The 18,978-nt window shown below is 36.4% G+C and overlaps 1 protein-coding gene and 1 long non-coding RNA gene across 3 annotated transcripts in view; one reads left to right on the forward strand and one right to left on the reverse strand.

Annotated features, from left to right (window-relative positions):
• The window catches only part of LOC125131044 (uncharacterized), a 135,351-nt gene that overhangs the window by 44,784 nt on the left and 71,589 nt on the right, over positions 1 to 18,978 (forward strand). The gene's annotated exons all lie outside the window — the stretch shown is intronic.
• C7H12orf56 (chromosome 7 C12orf56 homolog) overlaps positions 1 to 18,978 on the reverse strand; it is a 101,150-nt gene that overhangs the window by 9,838 nt on the left and 72,334 nt on the right. For both annotated transcript variants that reach the window (XM_047787116.1, XM_047787117.1), the window contains exons 9-11: positions 3,105 to 3,228; positions 964 to 1,038; positions 337 to 411 (exon numbers count right to left, since the gene is read on the reverse strand). In XM_047787116.1, coding sequence (XP_047643072.1) covers positions 337 to 411; positions 964 to 1,038; positions 3,105 to 3,228 — 274 coding nt within the window. The remainder of the gene's footprint in view (positions 1 to 336; positions 412 to 963; positions 1,039 to 3,104; positions 3,229 to 18,978) is intronic.

Below are 18,978 nucleotides of genomic sequence, written 5' to 3' on the forward strand. Positions count from 1 at the left end.
GTTTAGTGGGAAGATAGAGCAGACCATGAAATGCAATTGTAGTGTCAAGGAGGAGATGGTAATACTACAGACCATAATGTTTAATATAAATGTTCTTTTTGCATTTAATTATAGAGATGATATTTTAGGGCTTTTCATTAGAGATTATATAAATGTCATTTCAGTACCTTAAACATTCAGGTACCAAATATAAAAACATTTTGTTTTTATTAAAGTAAAACTTCTGTTTTATAAACCTGACTACATATAGAGAAATTTTGTTTCATTAATTAAGCACAAGAGCATCTGTTTCATTAACCTTCAGTTGTAGTTTTATTTCTGCTTCTAGTTACTTACTGTGGGAGGACGACTTTGTAGAAAGGACATCATCCAGCTAATAGCAAAATTTGTTGACCCCGAGCCAAGATTTCCCTAAAATATTCAAGGAAATAAACACATTATATTCATGAAGTTCAAGTTATACCTAAAAAGATATTCATTCTTGAAATTGCCGTTGTAGCTCAGCAGTAATGAACCTGACTAGTATGCATGAGGAGGCTGGTTTGATCCCTGGCCTCACTCAGTGGGTTAAGAATCTGGCATTGCCATGAGCTATGGTGTAGGTCACAGACACAGCTCGAATCTGGCATTGCTGTGGCTGTGGCTTAGACTGGCAGCTGCAGCTCCGATTCGACCCCTAGCCTGGGAACTTGTATATGCCGTGGGTGCAGCCCTAAAAAGATGAAGAAAAGGATATTCATTCTCAAATATATTTTATGCTGATTAATCAAATCTTAATATCAGTATTTAGGAAAATAAGCTGGATAAATACTTAAGAGCAAAAGTAGTACTATCATTTAAATCAACCAATTTTGGACATTAATACAAGCATTTTTAAGATACATTATTAATGATATATATGTAGAAGTCATGACTTATACAATAATCATACAATACAGTATGCATAATAAAAACATTTTGTACCTGCTGAAAGACAAGAAGTATCTCATATAAAAGTGCTGTAGCTGTGTCTGTATATTCCAGGATAAGCTTCTGTAACTAGAATTTTAAATAGTAATCAATGCAGTGTCATTGGCAGAGCTGGAATGAATGAAGTGGTAATTTCTCCTGGTTCTCTTTAGGTACTTAGAAAAGAATTTCTTCTAATTAATGGAATACTCTATTAGTGTGCTCAATTTTCTCATTCCATTTGATTCTGTCATTCTCAAAACAGTGACTCTCATAAAATGACCGCACACTTAATAATGGCTAAGAAAGTAGGTCAGGAACAGGAGATATAATGGCCTACAGAATACTAACACACACAAAAATTACACACTTGATTTGCAAAATCATTCATATCAACAACCCTGCTTCCTTAAAGAATGTAGACAATATGCTTCCCAGAATTAAGGTGGACAGTTCTCTGGGAAATTTAGTCTTATGCCCAACTGAAAGTATCACTCTTTCTGTGTGTGATATGGGTAAATATAGGGTTAGAGACATTAGGCTGCTCTTGTTCTCAGGAACTCTAAAAGTTGGTGAGGCTGTCTTCTAGCCCATAGGCCACATGGTGCCTGAGAACTGTGTCTGTGGGCATGCTATAGGCCACACACTTTCCCTGACAATATTTCAAGGAAGGGCTCTAGTTTGAAATCTTACACTCAATTAGACCTTGGAACCAGAATTTATATGATTTGCTCATGGCTTCACTAATAGCCCATGTGCAAAAGATTAGCAGGTCCAAAACCAAGAAATTCAGACTTATCTATGCTGCCCACTAGACATTTTCATATGAAAATATAAAAGGCAAATCAAATAAACTCATCCAAAATCAATCTCATTATTTCCCATTTAAACCTATTCTTTTTGTAATTCTCATCTGATACACAGGCTAGAGTCTAAAAGCCATCTAATCTTCACTCTTTATTTTCCATCAACCTATCAACTCTGTTTCCTAAAAATTTTAGAATCTATCCTCTTCACAACTACTGTCCCTTTTCTTCACTTGTTCATGCAACAAATATGCATCACACACTGTACTAGTTGGGGATACAATGGAGAGTAATAGAGACATGGTCCCTGGCCTCATGGAATCAACAATCTACTGGGGAGTGGACATCAAGCTCATAATCACATAAATAAATGCATAGTTACAAACCGAGACAAGTGTTGTGAAAGAAAAGCACAGGAAGTTAGGAGAGCTCTAAAAAGAAAGCCTAGTCTCTTTTGGGGGTTAAGGAAAGCTTCTTTCTGGCCCGTATTATCCCTCGCCTGGACTATAGCACTAGCTTCTTAACACCTCTGCCTGTCAGTCTTGCCTCCCTCATCTTTCATCCCTAATCCACTCACTCCACTATTGAAATTGGTATCATAGTATCATAGATGCTCTATATGCAGTCTGTAATAATACACTGATGTTATATTTGACTAACATCTGTCTCTCTAACCAGACTACAAACTAATGGGGGGCTGAGAGTGTGTCTTTTTTGCTTCTTTTTTGACTCCACTGCCCCCACTCTTTAGCTTATAACAGATGCTCAATAAACATTTATTGAATGAAAGAGTGAATTTAAGAGTTTTCTAAAACATAACTAATTGTATGTTCAAGAACTATCAAATCCTTTGAAAAAAGTATATGTTGGCCTGCTCCAAACAAAACTAATAATAATCTGATTTATTCTGTCAGAATAAGCGCATTATAAGTACTTTGATATCTCTGATGTTTTACTAAGATTTTAGAAAAACAGGCAACTCTCACTGCTTGTGCTACTTAAATAGGTAAGGAAATGGTAAACTAAGGCAAAAACATTAATCCTAAAATCTCTAAGACAGTGCTTTTTTACCCATTAGACTCCTGCTGTGGAATCATATAGTCGTAAATATTTTATATAGACACATACAAAAATAGATTTATTGAATATATCCTGAATACTGGTTATTTCTTACTAAACATAAAGTGGATATAATATTAATATTGAGAGATAGATAAGTTTTGAGGTTAATAATGAAATATTTACTCTTTGATTTAATATATTTCTATACTTTACAATGTCATGGTCCACACAGAAGAACTCAGGACCGCTATATATTATATTTAGTCTATTCCAAAATTCTCATCTCACCTCAGCATCAAAAGACATCTCAACTAAAGTTGAATCAGCCACCAATTGGATGTCAAACACAGGACATGATTTTGGAATCTGAGGCTCGCTAATTAAAATTACCACGAGATTAAAAAGTGTTCCCCTGAAAAAAAATAAAAGCAGTTAATGAGTAAATTTCAAAAAAAAACAGTGACACTAAATTTACAGACACTGAATATAATAATACTTAAAAATATGAAATATTGCACACCATCTTTTTTTAATTGAGATATAGTTGATTTACAGTATTAATGTCAGGTGTTTCAAAAATTTTATAGGGAGTTCCCTGGTGGCCTAGTGCCTAAGGACTCAGTGTTGTCACTCCTGTGCTTGGGTTACAGCTGTGGCTCGGGTTCAATCCCTGGCCCAAGAACTTCCACATGCCATGGGCACAGCCAAAAAAATTTATGGATTATACTCCACATATAGTTATTATAAAATATTGGCTGTACTCCCTATTCTATGCAATAATTACATTGTAGCACATTTATTTTATACCTAGTAATTTGTACCTCTTAATCCCCTACCTCTATTTTGCTATTTTGCCCCTCCCCATTTCCCTCTCTCCACTAGTAACCACTAGTTTGTTCTCTAGGTCTGAGTCTGTTTCTTTTTTTGTTATATTGACTGGTTTTATTTTTTTTAGATTCCACACATAAGTGATATCATATAGTATTTGTCTTTTTAATGGCCAAATATTATTCCTGTGTATGTATATACCACATCTTCTTTATCCATTCATCTGTTGATGGACACTTGGATGGCTTCGATAGCTTGGCAATTGTAAATAATGCTGCTATAAACATTGGAGTGAGTATCTTTTTGAATTAGGGTTTTCATTTTCCTCAAATATATACCCAGTAGTGAAATTGTGGGATCATATGGTAGTTCTATTTTTAGTTTTTTGAGGAATCTCTGTACTGTTTTCCACAGTAGCTATACCAATGTGCCTTCCCACCAATAGTGTAGAAATGTTCCCTTTTCTCCACATTCTCACCAATGTTTGTTATTTGTGGTCTTTTTTTAGGAATGACTTTTATTTTTTTCCATTATAGCTGGTTTACAGTGTTCTGTCAATTTTCTACTGCATAGCAAGATGACCCAATCACACATACATGTATACCTTCTTTTTTCTCATATTACCATGCTCCATCACAAGTGACCAGACATCGTTCCCACTGCTATACAGCAGAATCCCTTTTTTTATAATGATTTTTATTATTTGTGATCTTTTTGATGACAGCCATTCTGCCAGGTGTGAGTATCGCATTGTGGTTTTGAGTTGCATTTCTCTGATGATTAATGACATTAAGCATATTTTCACATGCCTGTTGGCCATCCGTATGTCTTCTTTGGAGAAATGTCTATTCAGATCTTATTGCCCATTTTTTTAATCAAGTTGTTTGTTTTTTTTTTAATATTGAGTTGTATGAGTTGATTATATATTTTGGCTATTACCCCTTATCAGTCATATCATTTGAAAATATTTTCTTCTATTCAGTAGCCTGTCTTTTCAATTTGTCAATGGTTTCTTTTGCCTTGCAAAAGCTTTTAAGTTTAATTAAGTCCCATTTGTTTATTTTTTGTTCTGTTTCCTTTATCTTAGGAGATGGATCAAACAACATTGCTACAATTTATGTCAAAGAGTGTTCTGCCTATGTTTTCTTCAAGAGCTTTATAGTTTCTAGTCTTAAATTTAGTTCTTTCTTTTCTAAGTATTGATTAGACCCCACAGACATCTGTGTCCCACCATGTAAAAACAGATACTAGTATAGGCAAAACTTGCCAGTAATCTCAAACAGATCTTTAAGCACTGGCTAGTAAGTGCTTGTCCCTGAAGCAGAACACCTTACTGAACTGAAGTGGTCAGAGGCAGAATCTGGACTGCAGGAGCTCATTCACTGTTCCTGGAGTTCAGATAGACAACACCTGAGAAATTGTTCCATCTTCCCAGCTTAGCTGAGATACTTTGGTAATGTGTGGATTACAACAGTTAAGTTGGGGAGGAGGTGCTTCTGCCACTTTACTCTTGGTTGCTGTTTACGCTTCTGCCAGAAAGCCACCTTTTATGATGAGGCAGTAGATAGCCTTAACTATCACTGAATACTGCCTTTCTATAGGTGATTTTATCAGCCAGATGTATTGCTTTATATTTGTACATACTGTGAGATTTTGATCAGTGTGTCCCAGTTGTGTAAAACAATTTTAGTGATTCATTAACTGAAAATAAGTAAGAAATACAACACAAGAAGGGTGGACTGAAACCTTTCTTGGTCAAGTTTGGGTGAATACAAAGAATGTATTGCCTATATGTGGCTAGGTGCTAGAGGCTGAAATTAGGGACAGTGAATGAGAATGGCAATATGTGAGACTGAAAAAGCAGGCATAAAATGAGAGGAATTATAAAACTACCCAATCTTAAGATGTAAAAGCAGCACAAGGTTTTCCCATAGCCAAAATGTTTATACATCTGTGAATGTTGTTGTGAGAGAGAGAAAGATTTTAGGTGGGTGTTTACTAGGGAATCATTTTCACACTGATTTAAATAATGTCACACATTTGACAGTAATTTTTCCTGTCCTACTGACTATGACAGCAAGACATATTAGCCAGAAAAAAAAAAAAAATAGGATGGAGAAACAACAGGACTGAGTTGTTTTTATGGAAATACTCTCAGATCAAGGAGTACATTTAAGAAAGTAACTTTTTTTTTTTTTTTTGTATTTTCTAGGGCTGCACCCGTGGCATATGGAGGTTCCCAGGCTAGGGGTCTAATCGGAGCTGTAGCTGCCAGCCCACGCCAGAGCCACAGCAATGTGGGATCTGAGCCGCATCTGCGACCAACACCACAGCTCATGGCAACACCAGATTCTTAATCCACTGAGAGAGGCCAGGGATCTAACATGCAATCTCATGGTTCCTAGTCAGATTCGTTAACCACTGAGCCATGACAGGAACTCCAAGAAAGTAACTTCTAGTCCTATCCTTCTAAGTCTGCTTAGGTTAATTTAAGGCCACAAGTATTTCCTCAAATATGATTAACTAAAAAAGCTTATATATCTATAGTGTAGATGTATTTACACTACCATTTACCATTTCCATAAAATGTTTTACTCTCAAGAAAATATACAGCACTAACTTCTTTTCATTGAAATTCAATACCCTGGGTTACAGCAAGTTTACAAGAAAGGTAAAACTTACAAAACCAAATTATAACTGTATATCATAAGTAAAAACAACAGATTATTTAACAGTTTATTTTCTGAAAATGGGCTTGGGTTCATAATTTAAGAAAAATGGTTGGCTTTCATCTTTTCATTCAAGAGCCCTTTGGACATGTTTGTCAAATGAGAATTATGATGCCTACTTGACCAGCTGATTGTGAATAGGAAATGTGATCATATGTGTAAAATACAACAAAAGTGTCTAAAAAAACCTATGTGATCAATAAATGTTTATTTCTCTAAAAAAAAATTTAGTTCTTTCATTTTGAGTTTATTTTTCTGTATGGTGCTAGAAAATGTTCTAATTTCATTCTTTTATATGTAGCTGTCCAGTTTTCCCAACATCACTTATTGAAGAGACTGTGTTTTCTCCATTGTATATTTCTACATCCTTTGTTGTAGATTAATTGACCATAATTGCATGGGTTTATTTCTGAATTCTCTATTCTATTCTATTGATCTGTGCCAGTACCATACTGTTTTGATAACTGTAGCTTTGTAATATAGTACAAAGCCAAGGAGTGTGATACCTCTAGCTCTATTCTTTGTTATAATTGTTCTGGCTATTTCAGAACTTCTTAATTTTCCATACAAATTTTTAAATTATTTGTTTTGGTTATGTGAAAAATACCATTGGTATTTTGATAGGGATTGCATTGAAACTACATATTGCCTTGGGTAATATGGTCATTTTAGCAATATTCTTCCAATCCATGAACACAGTATATCTTTCCATTTGTGTCATCTTCAGTTTCTTTCATCAGTGTGTTATAGATCTCTGAGTACAGATCTTTTACTGCCTTAGGTAGGTTTATTCCTAGATATCTTATTCTTCTTGATGTAAATGGAATTGTTTGTTTCATTTTCAAGAAGTGGTAACTCATCATGTTTTGTTTTTTTTTCTTTTCTTTCCAGGTATGCACCTACAGTATATGGAAGTTCCCAGGCTATGGGTCAAATCAGAGCTATAGATGCCAGCCTATACCACAGCCATAGTAGTATGGGATCCAAACCACCTCTATGACCTACACCACAACTCACGGCAAAGCCAGATCCTTAACCCACTGAGCAAGGCCAGAGATCAAACCCGCATCCTCATGGATACTAGTTGGACTTGTTTCTACTGAGCTACAATGGGAACTCCCATCATGGTTTTTTTATTGAAGTATAGTTTATGTACAATATTGTATAAGTTACAGGTATATGATATAGTGAGTCAAAAATTTTAAAGGTTATACTCCATTTATAATTATTATAAAAATATTGGTTATATTCCCCATGTTGTATAATATATCCTTGTAGTTTACTTTATACTTAATAGTTTATACCTCTTGGAGTTCCCGTTGTGGCTCAGTGGTTAACGAATCCAGCTAGGAACCATGAGGTTGTGGGTTCGATCCCTGGCCTTGCTCAGTGGGTTAAGGATTGGGCATTGCCGTGAGCTGTGGTGTAGGTCGCAGACGCAACTCGGATCCCGAGGTGCTGTGGCACTGGCGTAGGCTGGCATCTACAGCTCTGATTCGACCCCTAGCCTTGGAACCTCCACATGCCGCGGGAGCAGCCCAAGAAATGGCAAAAAGACCAAAAAAAAAAAAAAAAGTTTATACCTCTTAATCCCCTACCCTTATATTGCCCCTCTTGTGATTGTTTCCCTTTTTTTTTTTTTTTCCTGTCTTTCTAAGGCTGCACCCTTGGCATTTGGAGGTTCCCAGGCTAGGGGTCAAATCGGAGCTGTAGCCACTGGCCTATACCAGAGTCACAGCAATGCAGGATCCAAGCCGCATCTGTGACCTACACCACAGCTCACAGCAACACCAGATCCTTAACCCACTGAGCAAGGCCAGGGGTCAAACCCGAGACTTCATTGATGCTAGTAAGATTCGTTAACTGCTGAGCCATGATGGGAACTCCATTGTAATTATTTTCTTAGTTTTTCTTTCCAATATTCCATGTTAGTGTATAGAAATGCACTGATTTCTGCATATTTGTATCCTACAACTTTACCAAATTCATTTATGAGTTCTAGTAGTTTTTGGTGGCAATTGAAGACCATTCTTGACTGAGCTTTTGGATCCTCAGACATGCAAATGGATGTCTACTGGTAAGATGTTTTAGTATAAATATAATTTCTTGGTCTTTTGACTCAGAGCAAATATAGTTCTAGAAGTTCACATAACTTGGAAAGCTTAGAAAATCTGGATTTAAGGGAAATTTGAGTGATATCAATTTTAGCAATATTTTCTTTCTTTTTTTTTTTTTTATTTGTCTTTTGTCTTTTTAGGGTCACACCTGGGGCATGTGGAGGTTCCCAGGCTAGGGGTCCAATCGGAGCTAGTGACCTAAGCCACAGTAGTGAAAATGCTGAATCTGTAGCCTGCTGAGCCACACAGAAACTCTTGTTTTTAGACTTTTTTTTGTACACACATCCATTCTCTCTCTCAGATTCTTTTCCCACATAGATTATCACCGAATAGTGGGTAGAGTTCCCTGTGCAGCAGTTTCCTGTTAGCCAATCATTCCATGTACTACAGTGGGCACATGCCAATCCCAAACCTCCACCCCCACATTTCTCCTTTGGTAACGGTAAGTCTGTTTTCAAAGTCTGTGAATCTGTTCTACAGATAAGTTCATTTGTATCTGTTTTTTAGATTACACATATAAGTTATATCATATGATGTTTGTTGTTCACTGTCTAATGTCACTTAGTATGATAATTTCTAGGTCCATCCACCTTGCTGCAAATGTCACTGTTTCATTTTTATGGCTGAGTAGTATTCCATTGTATATATGTATCTTATCTTCTTTATCCATTCCTCTGTTGATGGACATTTAGGTTGTTTCCATGTCTTGACCATTGTAAATAGTGCTGCTGTGAACACTGGGGTGATGTATCTTTTCAAATTACAGTTTTCTCTTGATAGATGCCCAGGAGTGGGATTGCTGGATCATATCATAGTTCTGTTTTTAGTTTTTTGAGGAACTTCCATACCATTTTCCATAGTGGTTGTACCAGTTTACATTTCCATCAATAGTGTAAGAGGATTTCCTTGTCTCCATACCCTCTTGAGCAGTTAGTATTTGTAAACTTTTTGATAATGGATTTTTTGACTGGTGTGAGGTGATATTTCATTATTGTTTTGATTTGCATTTCTCTAATAATTATTGATGTTGAACACCTTTTGATATGCTTTTTGGCCATTTGTCTTTGGAGAAATATCTGTTTTGATCTTCAGGCCATTTTTTGATTGTGTTTTTGATATAAAGCTGTATGAGATTTTTGTATATTTTGATGGTGGTTTGGTTTGCCTGCAAAATTGTCTTTCATTCTGTGGGTTGTCTTTTCCCTTCTTTTTTTACGGTTTCCTTTGCTATGCAAAAGCTTTTTAGTTAAATTAGGTCCCACTTGTTAATTTTTTGTCAGAAACCTTTTCATTTGCCCATGCCCATGGCATGTAGAAGTTCCCCGGGCCAGGGATCGAACCTGCACCACAGCAGTAACCCAAGCCATTGCAGTGACAATGCCAGGTCCTTAACCCACTGAGCCACATGAGAACTCCTAGAAACTGTTTTTTAACAAAGCATTTCAGAGGTTTACTGTTCTACTAAAGATCACTACATATTATCAAATAAGAACTGTATTAAACTTCGTCCTGTGCTTTTAAACTCAGTATGCATCCACTAATATATACTAATAACTCACTTAAATGTTACTATGCATTGGAATAATATATTGTACTATTTGAAAATAAAAAGGCAAGCAGCAAAAAAATCAAAATTCAAAATGTGCATCCTGAGAAGCTAGGTTAGTAATCCCATTTTCAAATATTTAGTACAACCCATGTATGGTTGAAAAGGAGCTGAATGCAGACCACTGGAGAAATCAATTGCCTAATTGAAGACAATATCAAAGTAGCTTTGACAGATAAGAGCATAAAATAATTTACATATAGAACTGTAGAAAAATTATCACCCTAACCATTCCTTTCATAATAGAATAGAGAAGAATATAAACAATCTTTTTTGAGTAACATTTTAGGCTTCCTAATATTTTTATAGTGATTTAAATCATTACCATGATTACAAGTTTACCAAAATTCTAAAAAAAATATAATTCCTCTCCTTTCTCCAACTCAAAAAAAACAAATCTAGTTCTCATATCTGCAAAAGAATAAGAAGGTCACTTAGCACATTGCTCAAAAAAGCAGCATATGTCCTACAAGATATTTGCTAATGTCTTATTCAGGCTGTTTTAAAACAGCCAATCTATTTTCAAAAGACACTTCCAAAATCACCAAAGCACTCCATTTAGAAGCTTTTCCTGATATTATGTTTGAAAGGACATTCCATTCACTGTTATATTTAATTATAGTCCTTTATTTTCAGCAACAGCTTCTTTTCAAAGTACCATGTATCCTAGGCTAAGGGAAGGAACTCTCAAATTCTGGGTTGCTTGCTGTGATAATACAGGAATTCAACCATAACTATACTGGGGAAAAAAAGGAAAGGATTACGGCACTTTTTAAGAACATAGTGAAGTGGGTTAAATTAATACAATCTCCACTTATAGAAAAGATAAAGAGGAAAATGTTGAAATGAATAAAATCTTTTTTTTTACTTGTTCAAATGGAATTTAATTTGAAATCTATCCTTTCTCCCAACTCAATTTAAAATCCATTAAGCCACTAATAGATAAGAGAAATTTTTTTTTGTCTTTTGTCTTTTTTGTTGTTGTTGTTGTTGCTATTTCTTGGGCCGCTCCCGTGGCATATGAAGGTTCCCAGGCTAGGGGTCGAATCGGAGCTGTAGCCGCCAGCCTATGCCAGAGCCACAGCAACGCAGGATCCGAGCCGCGTCTGCAACCTACACCACAGCTCACGGCAACGCCAGATCGTTAACCCACTGAGCAAGGGCAGGGACCGAACCCGCAACCTCATGGTTCCTAGTCAGATTCGTTAACCACTGCGCCACAACAGGAACTCCTAATAAATAAGAGAAATTTTAATCTAAAATGGTAGTTTCAGAGTTCCCATTGTGGCTTAGAGGGTTAAGAATCTGTCTAGTATCCATGAGTATGCAGGTCCGATCCCTGGCCTCGCTAAATGGGTTAAACATCTGGCGTTGCTGTGACTGTGGCATAGGCCAGCAGCTATAGTGCCTGTTTGACCCCTAGGCTTGGAACTTCCACATGCTGCAAGTGCAGTCATGAAAATCAAAAAAAAAAAAAAAAAAGGTACTTTCATCCTGAGAATAGACTTATTATAGGATTGACATCACACTCTTAAAAATGGTACCAACAGTTTGATACTACCATTGTTTAGATCGTTATTATTTCCAATGTAAGAAATTTTTAGGATTTTTTAACTCAATGAATTTTATTACATTTATAGTTGTACAACAATCATCACAACCCAATTTTATAGCATTTCCATCCCAGACCCTGAGCCCATCCTCCCTACCCCCCAGACAGTCTCATGTGGAAATCGTATGTTTTTCAAAGTCTGTGAGTATCTGTTCCCCAAAGTTCATTGTATAGTTTTTTAAGATTCCCCATATAAGTGATAGCATATGACATTGGTGTCTCACTGTCTGACTAACTTTACTTAGCATGACAGTTTCTAGATCCATCCATTATTGCTGCAAATGCCATTATTTCTTTCCTTTTATGGCTGAGTAATATTCCATGTGTATATGTACCACATCTTCTTTATCCACTCCTCTGTCAATGAACATTTAGGTTGCTTCCATGTCTTGGCTATGGTATATACTGCTGCAGTGAACATTGGAGTACATATATCTTTTAGAGTCATGGTTTTCTCTGGATGGATGCCCAGGAGTGGGATTGCTGGATCAAAAGGTAATTCTATTTTTAGTTTTTTGAGGAATCTCCATATGTTTTCCATAATGTTTGCACCAATTTACATTCCCACCAACAGTGTAAGAGGGTTCCCTTTTCTCCACACCCTCTCCAGCACTGTTTGTAGACTTTTTTTTCGTTTTAGAGCTGCACCTGTGGCATAGGGAGGATCCCAGTCTAGGGGTCGAATCAGAGTTACAGCTGCTGGCCTATGCCACAGCCACAGCAACACTGAATCTTTAACCCATGGAGCAAGGCCAGGGATTGAACCTGCATCCTCATGGTTCCTAGTCAGATTTGTTTCTGCTGCACCATGAAGGGAACTCCTGTAGACTTTTTAATAATGGCCATTTTGGCTGGTGTAAGTGGTACCTCATCGTGGTTTTGATTTGCATTTCTCTAATAATTAGTGATGTTAAATATCTTTTCATGTGTTTTTTTGGCCAACTGTGTGACTTCTTTTTTTTTCCCCTTATTTTTATTTTTATTTTTTTATTACTCAAATGAATTTATCACATCTGTGGTTATATGACGATCATAACAATCCAATTTCACAGGATTTCCATCCCATTACCCAAGCACATCCCCCCACCCCCCAAAACTGTCTCCTCTGGAGACCATAAGTTTTTCAATGTGAGTCAGCATCTGTTCTGCAAAGAAGTTCAGTCTGTCCTTTTTTCAGATTCCACATGTCAGTGGAAGCATTTGATGTTGGTGTCTCATTGTATGGCTGACTTCACTTACTATGATAATTTCTAGGTCCATCCATGTTGCTAAAAAAGCTGGTATTTTGTTCATTTTAATGGCTGAGTAATATTCCATTGTGCGTATATACCACATCTTCTTGATCCACTCCTCTGTCATTTTGAAGCAATGGTAAATTGGATTATTTCCTAATTTCTCTTTCTTTCTTTCTTTTTTTTTTTTTTTTTTTTTTTTTTAGGGCCACACCTCCTGTGGCACATGGAGGTTCCCAGGCTAGGGGTCTAATTGGAGCTACAGCTGCCAGCCTACACCACAGCCACAGCAATGCAGGATCCTTAACCCACTGAGTAAAGCCAGGGATCAAACCTGCAACCTCAGGGTTCTAGTCGGATTTGTTCCCTTTAAGCCACAATGGGAACTCCTTCTAATTTCACTTTCTGATCTTTTGTTGTTAGCATATAGAAATGCAGTCGATTTCTATGTATGAATTTTGTATCCTGCAATTTTGCCACATTCATTGATGCACTCTAACAGGTTTCTGTTAGCATCTTTTTAGGATTTTCTAGGTATAGTATCAAGTCATCCGCAAACAGTGATAGTTTTTCTTCTTCCTTTCCAGTTTGGATTCCTTTTATTTCTTTTTCTTCTCTGATTGCTGTGGCTAGGACTTCCAAAATCATGTTGAATAAAAGTGGCAAGAGTGGACATCCTTATCTTAATCTTGATCTTAGCAGGAATTCTTTCAGCTTTTCACCATTGAGAATGATGTTAGCTATGGATTTGTCATATATAGCCTTTATTATGTTGAGCTAGGTTCCCTCTATGCCCACGTTCTCAAGGCTTTTTATCAGAAATGGGTATTGGATTTTGTTAGAGGCTTTTTCTGCATCTGTTGAGAGGATCACATGGTTTTTATTCTTCAGTTTGTTAAAGTGGTGTATCACACTGATTGATTTGTGGATGTTGAAAAATCTTTGCAACCCAGGGATAAATCTCATTTTATCATGATGTACAATCCTTTTAATGTATTATGGGATTCAGTTTGCTAGTATTTTGTGGAGGATTTTTGCATCTATGTCCATCAGTGATATTGGTCTGTGATTTTCTTTTTTTATGGTATGTTTGCCTGGTTTGGGTATCAGAGTAATGGTGGCCTTATAGAATGAATTTGGGAGTGTTCCTTCCTCTGCAATTTTTTGGAATAGTTTCAAAAGGATAGGTGTTAGCTCTTCTCTAAATGTTTGATGGAATTCACCTGTGAAGCCATCTGGTCCTAGACTTTTGTTTGTTGGAAGTTTTTAAATCACAGTTTCAATTTCAGTACTTATCATTGGTCCATTCATCTTTTCTATTTTGTCTTGGTTTAGTCTTGGAAGATTGTACCTTTCTGAGAATTTGTCCACTTCTTCTAGGTTGTCCATTTTATCAGCATATAGTTACTTGTAGTAGTCTCTTATGATCCTTTGTATTTCTGTGCTATCCGTTGTAACTTCTTCTTTTTCATTTCTAATTTTATTGATTTGAGCCCTCTCTTTTTTTTTCTTGATGAGTTGGCTAATGGTTAATCAGTTTTGTTGATCTTTTGAAAGAGTGAACTTCTAGTTTCATCAATCTTTTCTATGGTTTTCTTCATTTCTATTTCATTTATTTCTGCTCTGATCTTTGATTTCATTCCTTCTGCTACCTTTAGGCCTTGTCTGTTCCTCTCTATTTGCTTTAGGTGTAAATTTAGGTTGTTTATTTGAGCTCTTTCTTGTTTCCTGAAGTAGGCTTGTATTGCTATAAACATCCTTCTTAGAACTGCTTTTGATACATCCCATGGGGGTTTTTTGTTATTTTTTGAGCGGTTTTGGAGTTTGTTTTGTTTTGTTTTAGGGCTGCACCCTTGGCATATGAAAATTCCCAGGCTAGGGGTCAAATCAGAGCTGCAGCCACCGGCCTATGCCACAGCCACAGCAATGCCAGATCCAAGCTCCATCTGTGAACTACATGAAACCTCACAGCAACACCAGATCTTTAACCCACTGAATGAAGACAGGGATCGAACCTGTGTCCTCATAGATACTAGTCAGAGTCATTTCCACTGAGCCACTATGGGAACTCCTTAGGTTTTTGGATTGTTGTGTTTTTGTTGTCATTTGCTTCTAGGTGTTTTTTAATTTCCTCTTTGATATCTTCAGTGATCCATTGGTTGTTTAGTAGCATGTTGTTTAGTCTCCACATGTTTGTGTTTGTTGACATTTTTTTTTCTTGTCCTTGATTTCTAGTCATATAGCATTGCGGTCAGAAAAGATGCTTGATAAGATTTCAATTCTCTTTTTTTTTTTTTTGTCTTTTTGCTATTTCTTTGGGCCACTCCCACGGGATATGGAGATTCCCAGGCTAGGGGTCAAATCGGAGCTGTAGCCACTGGGCTACGCCAGAGCCACAACAATGCGGGATCCTAACTGTGTCTGCGACCTACACCACAGCTCACGGCAACGCCGGATCCTTAACCCACTGAGCAAGGCCAGGGACCAAACCCGAAACCTCATGGTTCCTAGTCGGATTCGTTAACCACTGCACCACGACGGGGACTCCCTCAATTTTCTTAAATTTACCAAGGCTTGATTTGTGGCCCAGAATGTGGCCTAGAAAATGTTCTGTGTGCACTTGAGAAGAATGTGTATTCTGCTGTTTTTGGATGGAATGTTCTGTAAATATCTATTAAGTCCACCTGCTGTGTCAATTAAAGCCTGTGTTTCCATATTGATTTTCTGTCTGGGAGATCTGTCCATTGCTGTAAGTGGGGTGTTAAATTCCACTGGTATTATTGTGCTATTTTCAGTTTCTCCTTTTAAGATTGTTAGCCTTATATATTGCGGTGGTCCTATGTTAAGTGCATATATATTTACAATTGTTATATCTTCTTCTTGGATTGATCATTTGATCATTATGTAATGTCCTTCTTTGTCTCTGAAATATTCTTTATTTTGAGGTCTGTTTTGTCTGATATGAGTATTGCTACTCAGTCTTTCTTTTGATTCCCTTCTGCATGGAATATTTTCTTCCATCCTCTCACTTTCAATTTCTATGTGTCTCTACAACTGAAGTTGATCTCTTGAAGACAGCATATATATGGATCTTGTTTTTGTATCCATTCAGCCAGTCTATGTCATTTGGTTGGGACATTTAGTCCATTTACACTTAAGGTAATTATTGAAGTGTATGTTGTTATTGCCACTTTATTAACTGTTTTAGATTTGTTTTTGTTGGTCTTTTTTCTTCCCTTCTTCTCTTGTCCTCTCCTATTGTGGTTTGATGACTATCTTTAGTGTTGTATTTGGATTGGTTTTTCTTATTTGAGTGTGTATCTATCGTAAATCTTTGGTTTGCAGTTACCCTGAAGTTTTGATATAGAAGTCTACATATATACAGGATTGTTTTAAGTTGTTGGTCTCTTAGTTGCAAGTGCATCTCCAGTGTCCTGCATTTGTACCCTTCTCTTCTCATGATTTCTGATTTTGGTAGCATATTTGCATGTGGATGATTTCCTACCTTTAGTATATGTATGCCTTTACTGGTGAGCCTTGTCACTTGTAATATTTTTGCTTCTAGTTCTTTTCTGCCTAGAGAAGTTCCTTTAGTATTTGTTGTAAAGCTGGTTCGTGGCACTGAATTCTCTTAGCTTTTGCTTATCTGTAAAGTTTTTGATTTCTACTTCAAATCTGAATGAGATCCTTGCTGGGTAGAGTAATCTTGGTTGGAGGTTTTTTCCTTTCATCATTTTAAGTATATCGTGCCACTCCCTTCAGCCTGCAGTATTTCTGCTGAAAAATCTGCCAATACCTAATTGGGATTCCATTGTATGTTATTTGTATCTTTTCTCTAGCTGCTTTCAATATTTTCTCTTTGTCTTTAATTTTGGTCAGTTTGATTAATATGTGTCTTGGGGTGTTCCTCCTTGGATTTATTTTATATGGTACTCGTGCTTTCTGGATTTGAGTGATCTCTTTCCCATGTTAGGGAAATTTTCGGCTATTATATCTTCAAATATTTTTTTCTTGTCCTTTCTCTCTCTCTTCTCCTTCTGGCACCCCTAGAATATGAATGTAAGTGTGTTTATCATTGTCCCAGAGTTCTCTTAGACTGTCTTCATATTTTTTCAATCTTTTTTTCTTTTTTCTGTTCCACATCAATGATTTCCACTAGTCTGTCTTCCACCTTACTTATTCATTCTTCTGCCTCCTGTGTATTCTCCTGTTGGTTGCTTCTAGTGAATTTTTTATTTGTTATTGCATTTTGCCTCTCTGCTTACTTAATCCATAAATCTTCTATTTCTTTGCTCATTTTTTTTTGTAATTTATCAATCTTTGCCTCCAGTTTATTTCCAAGATCTTGAATCATATTTACTGTCATCAGTCTAAAATCTTTTTCATGGAGGTTGGTAATTTCCAGATCACTTAGCTGTTTTTCTGGGGTTTTTTTCTTGCTACCCTACCTGAGTCATAATTCTCTGCCTTTTCATTTTGCATAATTTATGGTGTGGCCTCTCTTTTGCAGACAGGAGAGTTGTAGCCTCTCTTGCTTTTGTCCAATGTAAGAATTTTTAATGTATTATAATATCTTAAAATACAGACTTTGAAGGGAAAACTCATGGTGTCCTAAGCCATCCTGTTAGTGTGGTAGGCAGAATTTTAATAAGGCTTCTAAGATTTCCATCCTCTGGTATATTCACTTTATATGATCCCTTCCACTTTAGTATGGTTAGGTTAGGATCTGTGAATACATTAGGCTGTCACATTTGTCATTTATGTTATGTTAGATGAGAAAGGGGAAGGGGTTTTTGCCAGTATAATTAAGATCCTCAATTAGTCGATTTTTGAGTTAATCAAAGGGAGATTATTTAGGGTGGGCCTGATCTCATGGAATGAATAAAAGAAAGTTTAGGCCTTCCCTGAGGTCAGAGATATTATCCTGCCATGAAGCAAGCTGTCATGAGTTTTACAGCCATAAGGAAATTAACTCTGCCAATGACTACCCAGATGAGTTTGGAAGAGGACCCCAAGCCTCAGATAAGGCTGCAGCCTTGTGAGACCCTGAGCAGATGATCCAGTTAAACTGTGCCCATATTTCCTTATCTCTATAAACTGTGACATAATATAATTATGTTGTTTGAAGCCACTAAATTTGTGGTAATTTGATACATGGTTGTAGAAGATTATTAGTTGTATTAGACATTTACTGTGCAAGTTAATGGTCTAGGTAAGTGATTTGACCCTATGGATATCAAAAATTGACCGAAAAGTTAGTATTATAACCAGACTCTACTATAGCAATACAATATATGTATCAAAGGACATGAAAAGAATTAGTCATATCAAGAAAGTAGCCTGATATAGTAGGACTGATGTGGTCAAACCAAGAACAATTAAAATGCAACATTTTCCAACATAGATTGGTAAGAATGATTTTTTCCAACTTGGATAAAGAAAAGTAAGGATAAAAATTTGGACAAAAAGAGTAGCATGATCTAGCAATAATTTCAATATAGGAGAAGACATAAATATCAGAAATAATCTTTAGTCTCTATCTTAGAGATGGGGAAATGGCAGTACTGTCAACTGCATAAAGAAATGTGCAGAGTAAATAACAGAGTATATTTTCCTTGTATACTGTAAAGCAAGGGTAAACAATTGGTAGCATGCAGGTCAAATAGCCCAGAGCCTGTTTTTGTAAATAAAGCTTTATTGGAACACAGCTATGCCCATTCCTTTGCATATCATCTATGGCTGATTTTGTGACAATGGCAGAATTAAGGAGTTTCAACAGAGATTATATGGCCTGAAAAGCCAAAAATATTTGCTATATGGCCTTATAGAGAAACATTTGAACACCCTTGCTATAAAACAGTATGCCTATATAGTTCCCGGCACATAGCAAGTTGCTTAAGATATGCCAATGAATATTTTCATTAAAATGTATTTGTAAAGGTCTTTAATAAATAGCCTGGATAAATATTACTAAAAGTTCTTATTCTTCCCTTTGGTTCAAATGTTTTAGGGTCTATGGTTCTCCTCTTTCTCCCACC

This window comes from Phacochoerus africanus, chromosome 7 (genome assembly GCF_016906955.1).
Source record: "Phacochoerus africanus isolate WHEZ1 chromosome 7, ROS_Pafr_v1, whole genome shotgun sequence".
Lineage (NCBI taxonomy): Eukaryota > Metazoa > Chordata > Mammalia > Artiodactyla > Suidae > Phacochoerus > Phacochoerus africanus.